Source organism: Rutilus rutilus, assembly GCF_951802725.1.
Source record: "Rutilus rutilus genome assembly, chromosome: 12".
NCBI classification, from domain to species: domain Eukaryota; kingdom Metazoa; phylum Chordata; class Actinopteri; order Cypriniformes; family Leuciscidae; genus Rutilus; species Rutilus rutilus.
In genome coordinates this window covers 16,801,871-16,815,548 of record NC_140217.1, presented here as the reverse complement: position 1 = coordinate 16,815,548, position 13,678 = coordinate 16,801,871, and the positions used below count along the sequence as shown (strand labels likewise).

At 38.4% G+C, this 13,678-nt stretch overlaps 2 protein-coding genes across 9 annotated transcripts in view; one reads left to right on the top strand and one right to left on the bottom strand.

The window, feature by feature from the left end:
- Positions 1-13,678, bottom strand: part of LOC311301189 (uncharacterized protein) — a 38,092-nt gene that overhangs the window by 12,088 nt on the left and 12,326 nt on the right. The window lies entirely within an intron of this gene.
- LOC311301183 (putative ATP-dependent RNA helicase DDX5) overlaps positions 1-13,678 on the top strand; it is a 332,367-nt gene that overhangs the window by 311,306 nt on the left and 7,383 nt on the right. The window contains exons 12-20 of one of the 8 annotated variants that reach the window (XM_084426114.1): positions 1,455-1,676; positions 1,761-1,809; positions 4,809-4,889; positions 8,129-8,335; positions 9,097-9,335; positions 9,424-9,533; positions 11,609-11,806; positions 12,926-13,012; positions 13,212-13,462. In XM_084426114.1, the coding sequence (XP_084282240.1) occupies positions 1,455-1,676; positions 1,761-1,809; positions 4,809-4,889; positions 8,129-8,132 (356 nt within the window). In that variant the 3' untranslated portion in view covers positions 8,133-8,335; positions 9,097-9,335; positions 9,424-9,533; ... (1 more) ...; positions 12,926-13,012; positions 13,212-13,462. Of the gene's footprint in view, positions 1-1,454; positions 1,677-1,760; positions 2,481-4,524; positions 4,702-4,764; positions 4,890-7,993; positions 8,013-8,128; positions 8,336-9,096; positions 9,336-9,423; positions 9,534-11,148; positions 11,346-11,608; positions 11,807-12,925; positions 13,013-13,211; positions 13,463-13,678 lie in introns of those variants that run through there. The other 7 variants (XM_084426116.1, XM_084426112.1, XM_084426118.1 and 4 more) reach the window with 7 other exon arrangements.

Here is a 13,678-nt window from a genome sequence, read left to right as displayed (position 1 = left end):
AATCCTAAACTTTTGCTGTGTTCCCTTTATTTTACTGAAGACTGCTTCTCAATGCAGTATTCACAAACCACTTGCTCTTGAAAGATGGTGTTCAAAATACTTAGTTTTGAGTTTTATATTGTGTAGGTCTCCTGCTAACTCATGTTATTACTGTCTTACTGAAATACTTCTGATGATCAGTTGTGGGCCATGATTACCTAGCTGTGTCTATTAATGCAGATTGTCTGTCGTTCTCACTGCTTTGAGGAAATATTTGTTTTTACCAACGTTTATGTTACATCAGATCATTCACTAGAGCTCGGCTAATGTATACATGCACTGTTATTGATACAGTTTCCACGTGTTCACCGCAATATATTAGAAAAATACTTGGTAAATAAATTAGTACAAGTAAAATAATCGGTTTGTTGATGGACATGCACTTGTTAATGCTGATGGTGAGGAATTACAGTTGCAACATCTCATATAATATACCTCAAACTTACTGTGTCACTGAAGAAACGTCCTGCTCGAGCCGTCCTTGCGATGGAGGTTCGGGTTGAATAACTAGTTCTTCCAATGTTTCATCATCGGACTTGCGCTCGCATTGATATGGTAAAATCGACGTCATTGTTCGTTACTGTGTTTAGTTTATGGTGTAGGAAGCCTCAGGACAAGCAGAGCTGATGTTATGGCAATGGGCGGTTTTGTTTTCGACATGCTGTACACGGTAGGCCAATCACAACAGACTGAGCTGTCTGGCCAATCAGAGTAGAGTATATCGCGGAAAGGAGGCATTTAGAGAGATTGATTCATTTGACGAGTCGTTTGAGAGTCATTGAAAATGTGATGATGTGCAAATGTATATTATGAGGAAATTAAACTTTTTTTCTTTCTTTTTTTTTGATGCATGTAAACATGGTGTAGGAGACTCCACAACAACATTAGGAAACTTTAAAATAGCATAATAGGGGCCCTTTAAATGTTGTCTCTTGTTGGACAAGAGGTTCATAAATGCTTCATATATGTTTGGAACGATGTTTGACGCATGTTGCTTTTTAACATGCATGTTATAAGCAACTCAAAGCATTTAGTACTGATCACAGATCCATGCTTCATTGACAAGCTGCGCTTAAAAAATAATCGCACAGCCTTTGCGATTTTCATGTTAATTGCGATTTATCGTGCAAGCCCTAGTAAAAATGGGAGGGTGGAACGCATTTAGGTTCTTTTTTTTTTTATTCTTTTTTTTTATATAAATAGAGTGTGCATCGTTTCTCTCTTCTCACAGTAGTCTTCCCATGGAGTCAGAAACTGTCATCTGTTTAAATGTATCCATTAACTTTCTTTTTCAGCCCAGATTCCATTCAGTTGTTTAATGTACTCATTGCTAACTTTTTTTTTTTTTTGGTCTGGCTGTTGTGGTGTGCAAAATCTTGCTGCATTCCTTTTTGCCACACTGCAACATTTTACAGATGTGGAAGATGTCAAATTTGTCATCAATTATGACTATCCTAACTCATCTGAAGACTATATTCATCGCATTGGAAGAACAGCCCGCAGTCAAAAAACAGGCACAGCCTACACCTTCTTTACTCCCAACAACATGAAACAGGCCAACGACCTAATCTCTGTCCTCCGAGAGGCAAACCAGGCCATCAACCCAAAACTGATCCAGATGGCAGAGGACAGAGGAGGTGAGGCTGCTAATTAACACAGAACATTTTAGAAACCTGAGATTAATGACATAATAATTACCCTTTTTCCCCCTCAATTTAAAGGTCGGTCCCGTGGTGGTCGCAGTGGCTATAAGGACGATCGTCGAGATAGGTATTCTAGTGGAGTTAGGAGAGATTTCAGTAGTTACAGAGATAGGGATTGTGACAGGGGTTATGGTAGTGGACCAAAGGTGCAGAATGGTGGCTATGGAGGCAGCAGCTATGACAAAAGTAACAATAGCAGCAGTAGCTATGGTAATTGCTATGGTGGCAATGGACAGACCAGCTACAACACAGCGAACTCAGTTGCTGCTTTTGGGAATCAAACTTTCCAGAACCAGTCCTTCCCGGGTAATCTGGCTCAGGCCCAGAATGGGATAAACCACCCACAGTACCCATTTAGTCCTCCTCAACCGCCCCAGCAGCCACCACAGCCCATGGTTCCATTCCCCATGCCCCCTTCTTTCCCCCAGTAGAGAACAGCAACTGCTGCTATTAGATACTTTCAGATAATGAAGTGACTTTGTCTTGTTTAAATTATTATTAATTTCATTTGTACTGTTTATTTTGCTTATGGCAGAGCTGGATGTTTTAGCTCATCTAGCTGATTTTATTAGTCAAAGCAATTACAGTGCACACATGTTCTACAGTTTTTGTTACATTCCTCAGTCATTTATTTTTACTAGGTAGTGTACACTTTGATTTGTTGAATGTTTTAACACAATGTTTGAAATCTGATTTGAGGGTCATGTATGGATCTTCAAATAAAGAGGGCAAAGAGAATTCCAGTGGTGTCTGACTTTCTTTCTTTTCTTTTTTTTGGGGGGGTGGGGGGTGGGGGGGGGGGGGGGGGGGTTGAAAGGGGTATGTTGTAACAATGCATTTAATCTATAACTTTAGTACATTGAGGGTGATAACATACTCTGTCCATTGTATTGGTAGTTTCTGATCACAGCAACCCTGTTTACTTGGACAATAAAGTGCCATTAATTAAATACTGTGTTGAAGATGTTATTATAGTAGTCCATGCTGTATAGTTTACACTTGGGTTTGTCACATCCAAAAGACAGTGCTGGGAAAGCTCAAGGAATTGTTTTTAAACCCCTGGTGTACACAAATGGGTTGCTGCAAGGGGGGTTGAGAAATAGTAATAGAAATTTGTAGGGATGCACCAATACCAGTATCTGTATCAGGCCTGATACTGTTAGTGTACTTGTACATATTCAGCTGCCTAAAAACAAAACGGGGTTGAAAACCTATCTAAAAATGTTCACATTGGTCCACTTATGTACATAATAAAGAAGAACTATATAAAATCGCATGTTGGTAACATTTAAGTGAATTTTGAACCTTTTATTGTATTTTTTTTCATTTGTATCATTAGATTATTCTAGTGAATTGAAACCCAATACTTGCATTTAAAAGTGTAAACTGGCAATTTCTCTAAAAATTTAATTGAATTTCTCTAGTGAATTGAAACCCAATACTTACATTTAAAAGTGTAAACTGGCAATTTCTCAAAAAAAAAAAAAGAAATCTGTCGTCACCGGCTCACAATGCATCCTGGGGTAGGCAAGGCCGCGAATGATCCATCTGTTGTATCATTTCACAGGAAAAGAAGGCAGCATTTGAAAGAGCCTTTGAATTGGGAGAGCCTTCGTCGCTCCGCTGTGACACAAACGGCTATAGGCTACCTTAAACTTTAACAAGTCTCTGTAACGGCCTTCAATGGTTGCAGCCCCTGAATTGGGACACAGCTATCCAATATTATTCCTACGCTACACGACGCTTTGCGCGAATTATGGGTGTAAAAGGCTCGCTCTATGAACGCAATACGTTAAAAAAAAAAAGTGTCACAATGAGATGACATTAATCTACGGAAGAGTACGGAAGAGGATTAGGGCCAAGCAATAATAAAAATAATAAAACCATCTCGAGATTAAAGTCATTATAATGCGAGATTAAACTCGTTAAATTTCGAGAAAAAAAGTCGAAATACAAGCTTGAGAATAAACTCATTACATTTCGAGAATAAAGTCGTTGTGTTTTGAGAAAAAACTCGTTAAATTGCGAGAAAAAAAACTCGAAATACAATCTTCAGAATAAACTCATTAAATTTCGAGAATAAAGTCAAAATGAAATGTAGGGAATAACGCATTCGATCAGTGTTCATAGCCTGATATCAACCTCATCGAGGTTTCTGGTTTCCCAGGATACCATAAGACGCATTATTAATCGTTGTTGGTTGTGTACGCCCCCATCCACAGAATGTAACGACCATCTATACAGCCATTAATGGCAATGCCTTACGGTTTTAATTTATCATAGCTGTACTGTACATATGCCAGAGTGCATTTGGGCCAGCGCAAGTGTAGGCCTATGGAGGACCAAACCTGCAGAAATTAAAAATTAATAAATAAATAAATAAATAGATAAATAGATAAAAAAATGTGTTAAATAGATAAATAAATGTGATAATAGGAAAAGAAATAAATAAATAAACGACTTGATAAAATAAATATGATTCATTTTTAATCAAATTCATTTTTGTATTATTTTTTCCCCTTAATGTATTATTTTCTGCTTATATACATTTTTACATTTTTTAAAAATCGTTTTAACTTTTATTTATTCGTTAATTATTTATTTATTTATTTTTATATTTTTATATTTATTCTTACATTTATTGTTTAGATTTATTTATTTATTTATGCATTCATTTATTTATAGATTTATTTATTTCCACATGTATTTATTTTTAGATTTATTTATTTATTTATTGATTCATTTATTTTTACATTTCTGTGTGTAACATGGAAATGAGGAAGGCGGTCCTTGTGTAGCTTCAGTGCATCATTGGTTGAGAGCTCACGAATAGAATCGTCAGGCTTAGCTAATAGAGAGGAGATTTTTCAAAAAAAAGAAGAAAAAAAAAAAAGAATGGCGGCAAGAAATAATTCCTTGTCAAGTTTGCTACGGGATGTGGCAGATCAGCTGGAGAGTTGTAAGTCATTTTCACCTAATCGCATTATGCCGAAATATTTTGTTGCGTCAACTATTTTTCCAGAAATAATAACACGAAGCTGAAACTACTTATGTGATCCCTCTCAGCATCGTCATCGAGTGTGGAACCGTCGGCGTCGACGTCGACGTCAGGCGCTGGGTTTATGACACCCAGACACCCAGTGGATGGTTGGTTTTCTAGTCTAATGACTGTTCTGTAATAAATGACTAGATCTTCACTCTAAATGACTGAAATGGTTGCGTTTCTCAACCACCGATGGCTTCTATGAAAATCGGAGCAATCCAGGGCCGCGTTTCCCTATTACGGAGCCCCTAAAGGGACGTGGTGGTGAACATTTTGGGGGATGGGACAATTTTATTTTTTTCAAATCTTTTGCGTTCCCTCGCAAAAGTTTTGCGTTCTCCCGAGAAACTTTGCGTTCCCACGCAAAAGTTTTGCGTTCCCTCGCAAAGATATTTGCGTTCCCACGCAAAACCTGTTTTGAGCTCGGACAGACACGTCCTGTTTAATGTCCCGCTGGCAGTGTTTCAGAGCTCCGTACGTTAATGGAGCGTTTATAGTGTTTGAACTTGGACTCAAATATAAAGAAATGCGGTCAGTGCTTAACTAAAGGAGTTCAGTGAAGTTGGCATTTGGCAATATTCACATAGGCTATTCGAAGTTCCCTATTCTTGAGCTAAACGTTGTTGAAACACAAACAACATCTATTTATAATCACAGTAACCTAGACAACGAGCTAAAACCTGATTGTCATCAAAACAAGCTTTATAATATTGATCTCTATGAGCAGGCGGCTGAGAGACAAGTTAGAAGGGACCGTCTGCAACCCAAAAACGACTACAGCATCAACTCACAGTAGAATAATCATTAACTTCAATGTTACAAACTGTAGTGCCACCCAATTCAGTATCAATGGTGACCCACTGGTCATACTACACTGCTTTTGCACATTTTATATTATGAAAAATATTCAATAACTTCACTGTAACACACCAAATTTAGTTTACACTTGACACATCACTGCTCTAATGTTGGTTTTAGGCCTACAACAAATAGTTTGGGAAATAATTGCACATAAAAAATAAGTAGGCCTATTCTTTACACAAATTATATTGGTAGGCTATACGCAGCTTTTGCATTATATTTGCTTACTGAATTTGATGGCATTACACTGTAGCCTACACTGTATGTAAAGCCGCCTTTCCACTGCGCACGACATTCGCATTCGATTGTCGCATTTCGCCCCCTGGTGTCAGTCGCACGGAACTTTGAAATTGGTCGTGATGCAACCGTTACCCTCGGCTATTCACAATGGTAAAATTAATGATTTTAATGAATGTAATGCATGCATGAATATATCCACACAAAACAAATGACCCTCAATACATCTTATATATTAAAAACAGTCGATTTTATAGAGCTAATCAATATAAATATTGATTTAATATGATACAAATATTTTTTTCTGCCATAATTATTAATAACCGTCATTTTGCAGGAATAGCGTTTACATTAAAGTATTAAAATATTGGTAATTCTAGCTTCGCGCTCATAGTTTTGATTAGAATACATCACATCCGGTCGACCGGTCGCATACGGTCTAGCCGCAGAAGTTCAGATATTTCAACGCATCCGAAGCTCAAATCGGATCCGAAATTTCCGCATACACATATGATCGGAACTCCCCGCAGCTCCCGTACGTCTCTCCATAGGAAATTAATGACTTCCGGTCCGACGGCTGTCGTTTGTCGTTTGCAGTGGAAAGGCGGCTTAAGCCTACACTTCACAGAGTGTGAAGTTATTTTATATTTATTTCTAAAAAGGGTGAAGTTATTGCTTTTATTTCATAATAAATAATCATAAAAATTCTGCATTTTTTATCAAACTAAGTAATGTAGGCCTAGTATAACCAGCAGGAGAGCAGTGATGTGTGAACTGAATTTGGTGACAATTCTGCACATTTTATATTATTAAACATATTCAATAGCTTCACTGTGACACACTGTACTGACCGTACAGTGTGTCACAGTGAAGCTATTGAATATGTTTAATGATATAAAATGTGCAGAAGGGTTTTGAGATTTGCACTTTACAGACGGCCCCTTATTTGGATTTGAGAATTGGGTTATAGCTCGTTGTCTAGGTTACTGTGATTGTAAATAGTTGTCGTTTGTGTTTTAACAAAGTTAAGTTCAAGAATAGGGAAGTTCGAATAGCCTATGTGAATATTGCCAACTTCACTGAACTCCTTCAGTTAAGCACTGACCGCATTTCTTTATATTTGAGTCCAAGTTCAAACACTATAAAACGCTCCATTAACGTACGGAGCTCTGAAACACTGCCAGCGGGACATTACAACAGGAAGTGTCTGTCCGAGCTCAAAACAGGTTTTGCGTGGGAACGCAAATATCTTTGCGAGGGAACGCAAAACTTTTGCGTGGGAACGCAAATATCTTTGCGTGGGAACGCAAAAGTTTTGCGTGGGAACGCAAAGTTTCTCGGGGGAACGCAAAAGATTTGAAAAAAAAAACTCTCCCATCCTAAAAAAATTTCCACCACCACGTCCCTTTAGGGGCTCCGTACCCTATTATAGGTCCACGGCTAGGCCTTTTTGGAAACGCGGCCCTGGATTTTTCGGTCGATTGTCAATGTCAACTGGGTAAAAATAAAAATGAAATCCAGACACAGTATCTTACTGATGAGGTTATAAGTAAGGGTTAATGCCTGACGAGGTGTCCATTGTCAGGTATTAATGGACGACGGCGAGGCGTGAACGGTTGCCTCCGCCAAAGTCCATTAATACCTGACAATGGACACCTTGAATAACCCGCTTATACCATGGTCACTTGCCAAATAACACATTTTTAAAACATTAGTTTATATTTTAATTAGTTTTACAATCGAAATCTAAAGTTTTTACAAACACCCTTAAGTGGTTTCTCGCAGCTGATGTAGCCAGCGCATTTATTTATTAATTTCGAACGGTAAACAGTCAGTTTCACCAGAACTCCTTTACTAGGTGTCCTCTATCACTTTTTAATGGACACCCTGCAGCCAATCAGAATCGAGTATTCACCCAGACCATGATAAAGAGGTTATAAATAACTCTGTAAATGAGTTATGTTACTTTACATACCTGCAAAATAAACGTTTAATGCTCAACTGTTTGTAGTAAGTTACTTGGATCATAAAATTGTCATAGAAAATGAATAATAAAATATAGAAATTAGTGGTTATTGTTCAGTAGTTTTTTTTTTTTTTTTTTTGCCAGCTAAAAGCAAGAAATAAGAAAAATAAAACATGTCAGTTTGACAAAGGTCAGACATTTTTTTATTGCACTTCTGTTACTATTGTCCCCTTCACTTAAAAATGATGGCTGATTTGTTTACTTTCCTACACGTTCTAGCTGAAGTTGCAAGACTATTTACACCTTACAGAGGAAGAGGATTTGCAAGACGAACAAGCTTGCCTGTAATGAGTCGAGCAGTATCCTGCAGCTTTACACATAACTTTTGCTGTCTTGGTGACAAAAATGCAGAATTAGTACCCAGTCGCTGTGCAAAAGACAGTTTGTTCTCTGCTGGGTTAGGGGAGAAACGTGTCACCTTTCGAGGTATGTAAAAAGCAGCTTATTGGAATGTTATTGTTTAAAAGCAAGGTTTTCTTGAACACATTTGGATTATTAATTAACTGTTGTCTTATATACTGCCCTACAAAGCAAAAAGGCAGTAACTACGCAGAGTGCAGAACTGAGAAAAACGACTTTAAAGTTATCCTGTCATCCAGCCTAAGTCGTTGTAGGTAGATTATTGGACATGTGGCTGTTTTGTTACTTTATATTAGCTTATTCTTTGTACATATCAATCCTCATATTTAATTTGATATTTTACCCCTATTTTGCAGTTACTGTATTCTTGCTTTGTAAACTTGCTTTGTATTACTTACCAAAAACGGGGCACCATACCAAGGAAAAAGGCAGTAACTACAGATTCTCCAAAAACTATTACCATTTTTCTCCAAAACAACACACATTTGAGATAAGATGTTTTGTCACATAACAAAGGATGCCTTGAATGTCATGAAAATGATAATAACTCATTTTTGACCAAAAATGCAGTTACTGCCCTTTTGTTTTGTAGGGCAGTATAGTAGGACACAATAATATGGTTCTCAGTGGTGCCCCAACACTGTTGGTTGCAAATATTCTTTTAAAAAAACAGTACGGTCTGTCAGTAGTCATTTTAAATAAAATTTTAACGGAAGTTGTCTGGAGCTTTCAAAACTGAACTGAACTGTATGTCAAAAATAAGTGATAACTGTCAGATTTGTCCCAGTATCTTACATTTTATCTTTTTATTATTATTTTTATTAAAGGGTGCCATGCAGATCCCCAAAAATTTAAGGATGTCATCTTGGAGGCTTATCCAAAACTCAGACAAGGTGGTGGGTTTGAGTTATTAAAAATATCTGGGAACACAAGGAGCCGTTATCTCAGCCTGATACCCTGTCCAAATGAGGGATACAATGTTAAATATTTGAAAGATCCTCAAAACCAAATTGGTCATGCAACCATTTTCATTCGTCCACTTCAACGTAACATTGAAGTTGAACCAGTAAGTTACATACTTTCAAACAGGGAATGTTTTAACATTTACATTAAACATGAATGACATGTTATTTTGTTGTGATGTTTTCTTGCAGGCGAGTCTTCCTAGCAGAGATGAGTTAATTGGACCACCTCAGAAATGTGTTGTGTGTGGAGACGAATTTTCCTTTGCAGCTATCAAGTCTCACAGTGATGAGTGCGGGAGGTATTTGAGGTTTTATTTTTTAAATGGAGTCTCTTATGGAAATGTTTATTTATCATTGTTTTGGGTTTACAGGACAGAACTATTATCTATTGAATTACAGTAGACTTTGTCAGTTTGAACCAGTCAATGTATACACTCACCTAAAGGATTATTAGGAACACCATACTAATACTGTGTTTGACCCCCTTTCGCCTTCAGAACTGCCTTAATTCTACGTGGCATTGATTCAACAAGGCGCTGAAAGCATTCTTTAGAAATGTTGGCCCATATTGATAGGATAGCGTCTTGCAGTTGATGGAGATTTGTGGGATGCACATCCAGGGCACGAAGCTCCCGTTCCACCACATCCCAAAGATGCTCTATTGGGTTGAGATCTGGTGACTGTGGGGGCCATTTTAGTACAGTGAACTCATTGTCATGTTCAAGAAACCAATTTGAAATGATTCGAGCTTTGTGACATGGTGCATTATCCTGCTGGAAGTAGCCATCAGAGGATGGGTACATGGTGGTCATAAAGGGATGGACATGGTCAGAAACAATGCTCTGGGAGGCCGTGGCATTTAAACGATGCCCAATTGGCACTAAGAGGCCTAAAGTGTGCCAAGAAAACATCCCCCACACCATTACACCACCACCACCAGCCTGCACAGTGGTAACAAGGCATGATGGATCCATGTTCTCATTCTGTTTACGCCAAATTCTGACTCTACCATCTGAATGTCTCAACAGAAATCGAGACTCATCAGACCAGGCAACATTTTTCCAGTCTTCAACTGTCCAATTTTGGTGAGCTTGTGCAAATTGTAGCCTCTTTTTCTTATTTGTAGTGGAGATGAGTGGTACCCGGTGGGGTCTTCTGCTGTTGTAGCCCATCCGCCTCAAGGTTGTGTGTGTTGTGGCTTCACAAATGCTTTGCTGCATACCTCGGTTGTAACGAGTGGTTATTTCAGTCAAAGTTGCTCTTCTATCAGCTTGAATCAGTCGGCCCATTCTCCTCTAACCTCTAGCATCAACAAGGCATTTTCACCCACAGGACTGCCGCATACTGGATGTTTTTCCCTTTTCACACCATTCTTTGTAAACCCTAGAAATGGTTGTGCGTGAAAATCCCAGTAACTGAGCAGATTGTGAAATACTCACAGGACCAGGAGCACACCCCTAAATCCATTGAAGCAACTGCCATGTGATTGGTTGATTAGATAATTGCATTAATGAGAAATTGAACAGGTGTTCCTAATAATCCTTTAGGTGAGTGTATATAAACCCTCCTAGTTACTAAAATGTCATTATTATTATTATTATTATTATTGTTGTTGTTGTTGTTGTTTTTAAACCATTTAAAGGCTAAATTCACCCAAAAATTAAAAATTTATTAATTACTTGTCCTCATGTCTTACCAAACCCAAACGTTTTTCATTCATCTTCACAACACAAATGAAGATAAATCTGACTGTCCCTCCATTAGACAGAATAGTGTCCATTGAGAACTCATATTTCATTAAAAAGACCTTCATTTGTGTTCTGGAACAACATGAGAGGGATGAATTGATGACAGAGTTTCCATTTTTGCATGAACTATCCCTTTAAACAGTCTGTGTTTACCCCTTTTCTGAAGGTCAGTGGAGGTCAGTGTTGAGGTAGTGAGTGAGAGAGCTACAGAAAGGGCCACTTCAAGCAGCACTGAAAGTACAGTTGTGAGGCAGGAAAGAAATGATGTAAATCCCAGCACCAGTTACTGCACAATGCAAGATCAGGAAAGCATGACAGTTTCACAGCTCATCACAATAGATGAAGAGAGCACTGAACTTGATGGTTTGTATAGTTGACTTGCACAATATATCTTTGAATTATGCATTAATTTATTTTTAGATTTATTTATTTCCACAATTAATAAATTAAGCAGAGAAATACAGGTATAGAACAAAAAGCAAATCTCATAATGTTCATTTGAAAACACAACATGTGCCTACGGTCTTCAAAGATTACGGGTCATGTTTTTTGGTTTTTTTTTTTTTTCTTTACCTGATCATATGCCTTTTAATGTTTGTTTCTGTGGATAATGTCTCTGGTTTTAGATTGGAAATTTGAGCCAGATGCAACAGAGGCCTCAAAGAAGTACAGAGAAAACCTTTTGAAGACACATGAAAGGGGAAAGGAGCTCAGTTTCCAGATGGACATGAGAGACAGTCCTGAAGACAGGGAGAGAGCAATCTTGACTTTCTACAAGATGGCAAAAGTAGAATGGGCTTGTCCTTTAAAATGTACACTACATGGTAGGTAAAGTAAATCCTATAATACAGGGGTGTCCAGCCCTGCTCCTGAAGGGCCACTGTCCTGCAGAGTTAAAGCAGGGCTCAGTAGTTCCGGGATTTCTTCGCTGTATTCTCGCTTTTTGCTCACAGGTTTCTCTCTAGAGCTCCCCCCACAGCTTCAGAATAGATATTTGACAACACTGTTGTAAAAACTCGTTGCCAATTCTCAGACACCAGCAGAGCAACGACATTAAAGCAGATGGGACATTCTTTAAAACATCTTCTTCATTCGGGTTCGAACAGCATGAGGGAGCGCAATAATGACAGCATTTTAGCAGATTTCTTTTGGCCGTAAAGCAATTGTTTACATCGCGAGACCTGATATCACGCGATGCTTCCTGACGCGGCGGCCCGCCGGCTCAAAGTTGCAAGTGCGGATTTTCCGCTCACGGGCACCAGGGGGGTGCGAAACGACCACCATTCAACCCGAAATAAGTAATATAACCATTCCAATGACTCCGAAGCTGTTCAGTTAAGGTAAAAAAGTTACTTAGTTCACCTTTAAGCCATGTTTACACGAAGGGAAGACGCACAAGAAAACCCTGTTTTTATCATAGAAAACGATTATTTCTAAAAACTCCGGCCAAAGTGGAGATTTCTGATAACGCCGCCAATGTGTTGCCGTGTCAACTGGGAGAAATGGGTTCTCAAACGTCACATTATGCACCAGAAAATGCCTAACGTCATGTTTAACGTTATTTGAGTGCCCTATGACATAGTTATGATGGCGCTCGACGGCGTATTTATGCAACTTTATTAAAATTACAACTTTTTTGAAAACAAGGTTGTGTGCACAATGTTATTATTGAAAACGTAGGGGGGGGAAATATTTGTTTCTCTAAATACCACGCGTAAATGTGGCCTTAACCTCCAACTAGCTCCAACAGACTTGCCTTGAAGTTTTTAGTGAGTCTAATGGTCTTAATTAGTTGGATCAGGTGTGGTTAATCAGGGTCGGAGCTAAACTCTGCAGGACAGTGGCCCTCCACAAGCAGGATTGGACACCCCTGCAATAATGTGATACAGTTCTGAATCTGATTTTTGTTTGCGTTAATGTCCTGTTATACCTTTGCCTTTAAGGGGATCCTGCAATTGGAGACGGTGTGACTCGTCATGTTTTCGCAACCATCATGTCAAAACTCCAGCATGGTTTTGAACTACAACTTGGTTAGTGACCTATACAATACATGTTCTGTCTTTTTCTGTTTTCTTGGGATAACTTTGAAAGAAGTTTGCAGCAATTTGTTGGCATCAACAGTTAATTACTTGCCATTGGCCTTAGGGTTGATGCATTAAGGTTTCTGCATTTTGTATTATTGTAATGCATGCCGGATTGTAACATGGTGATTGGCTTTATTTCTTTAAGTGCCCGGAGGAACACTTCTTTTTGAGGGTGAAAAGGATCACTTGATACCCTCAACATCACAGAGTCTTCTGGATAGTGACTTCTTTGTGGTGGCAGGCCGTATAATCGGACACTCATTCCTGCATGGTGGTCCATGCTTAACTGGTTTAAGCCCAGCAATAATCCACGTGCTTTTTGGTGGACCCCCTGAAACTGCCACAATAGATATACTGGACTGTGTGGATACTGATGTCCGTCAAGTAATAGAGATGGTTAGTTAATCTTTACTCTTATTAATTTTCATTAAATATATTAGCTGGGAATAAAACATTTACTTACACAAAAACAAATACACTATGCAGCCAAAAAAAAGTTGTTGTTTAGATTTTATTAGGCAAATACTTCAGAGACTATGATTGGATCATTATTGCAGTGATTATTATGTTTCTAGCATGTTATATGTTTGGCAACAGTTCTTCTAACCCTAA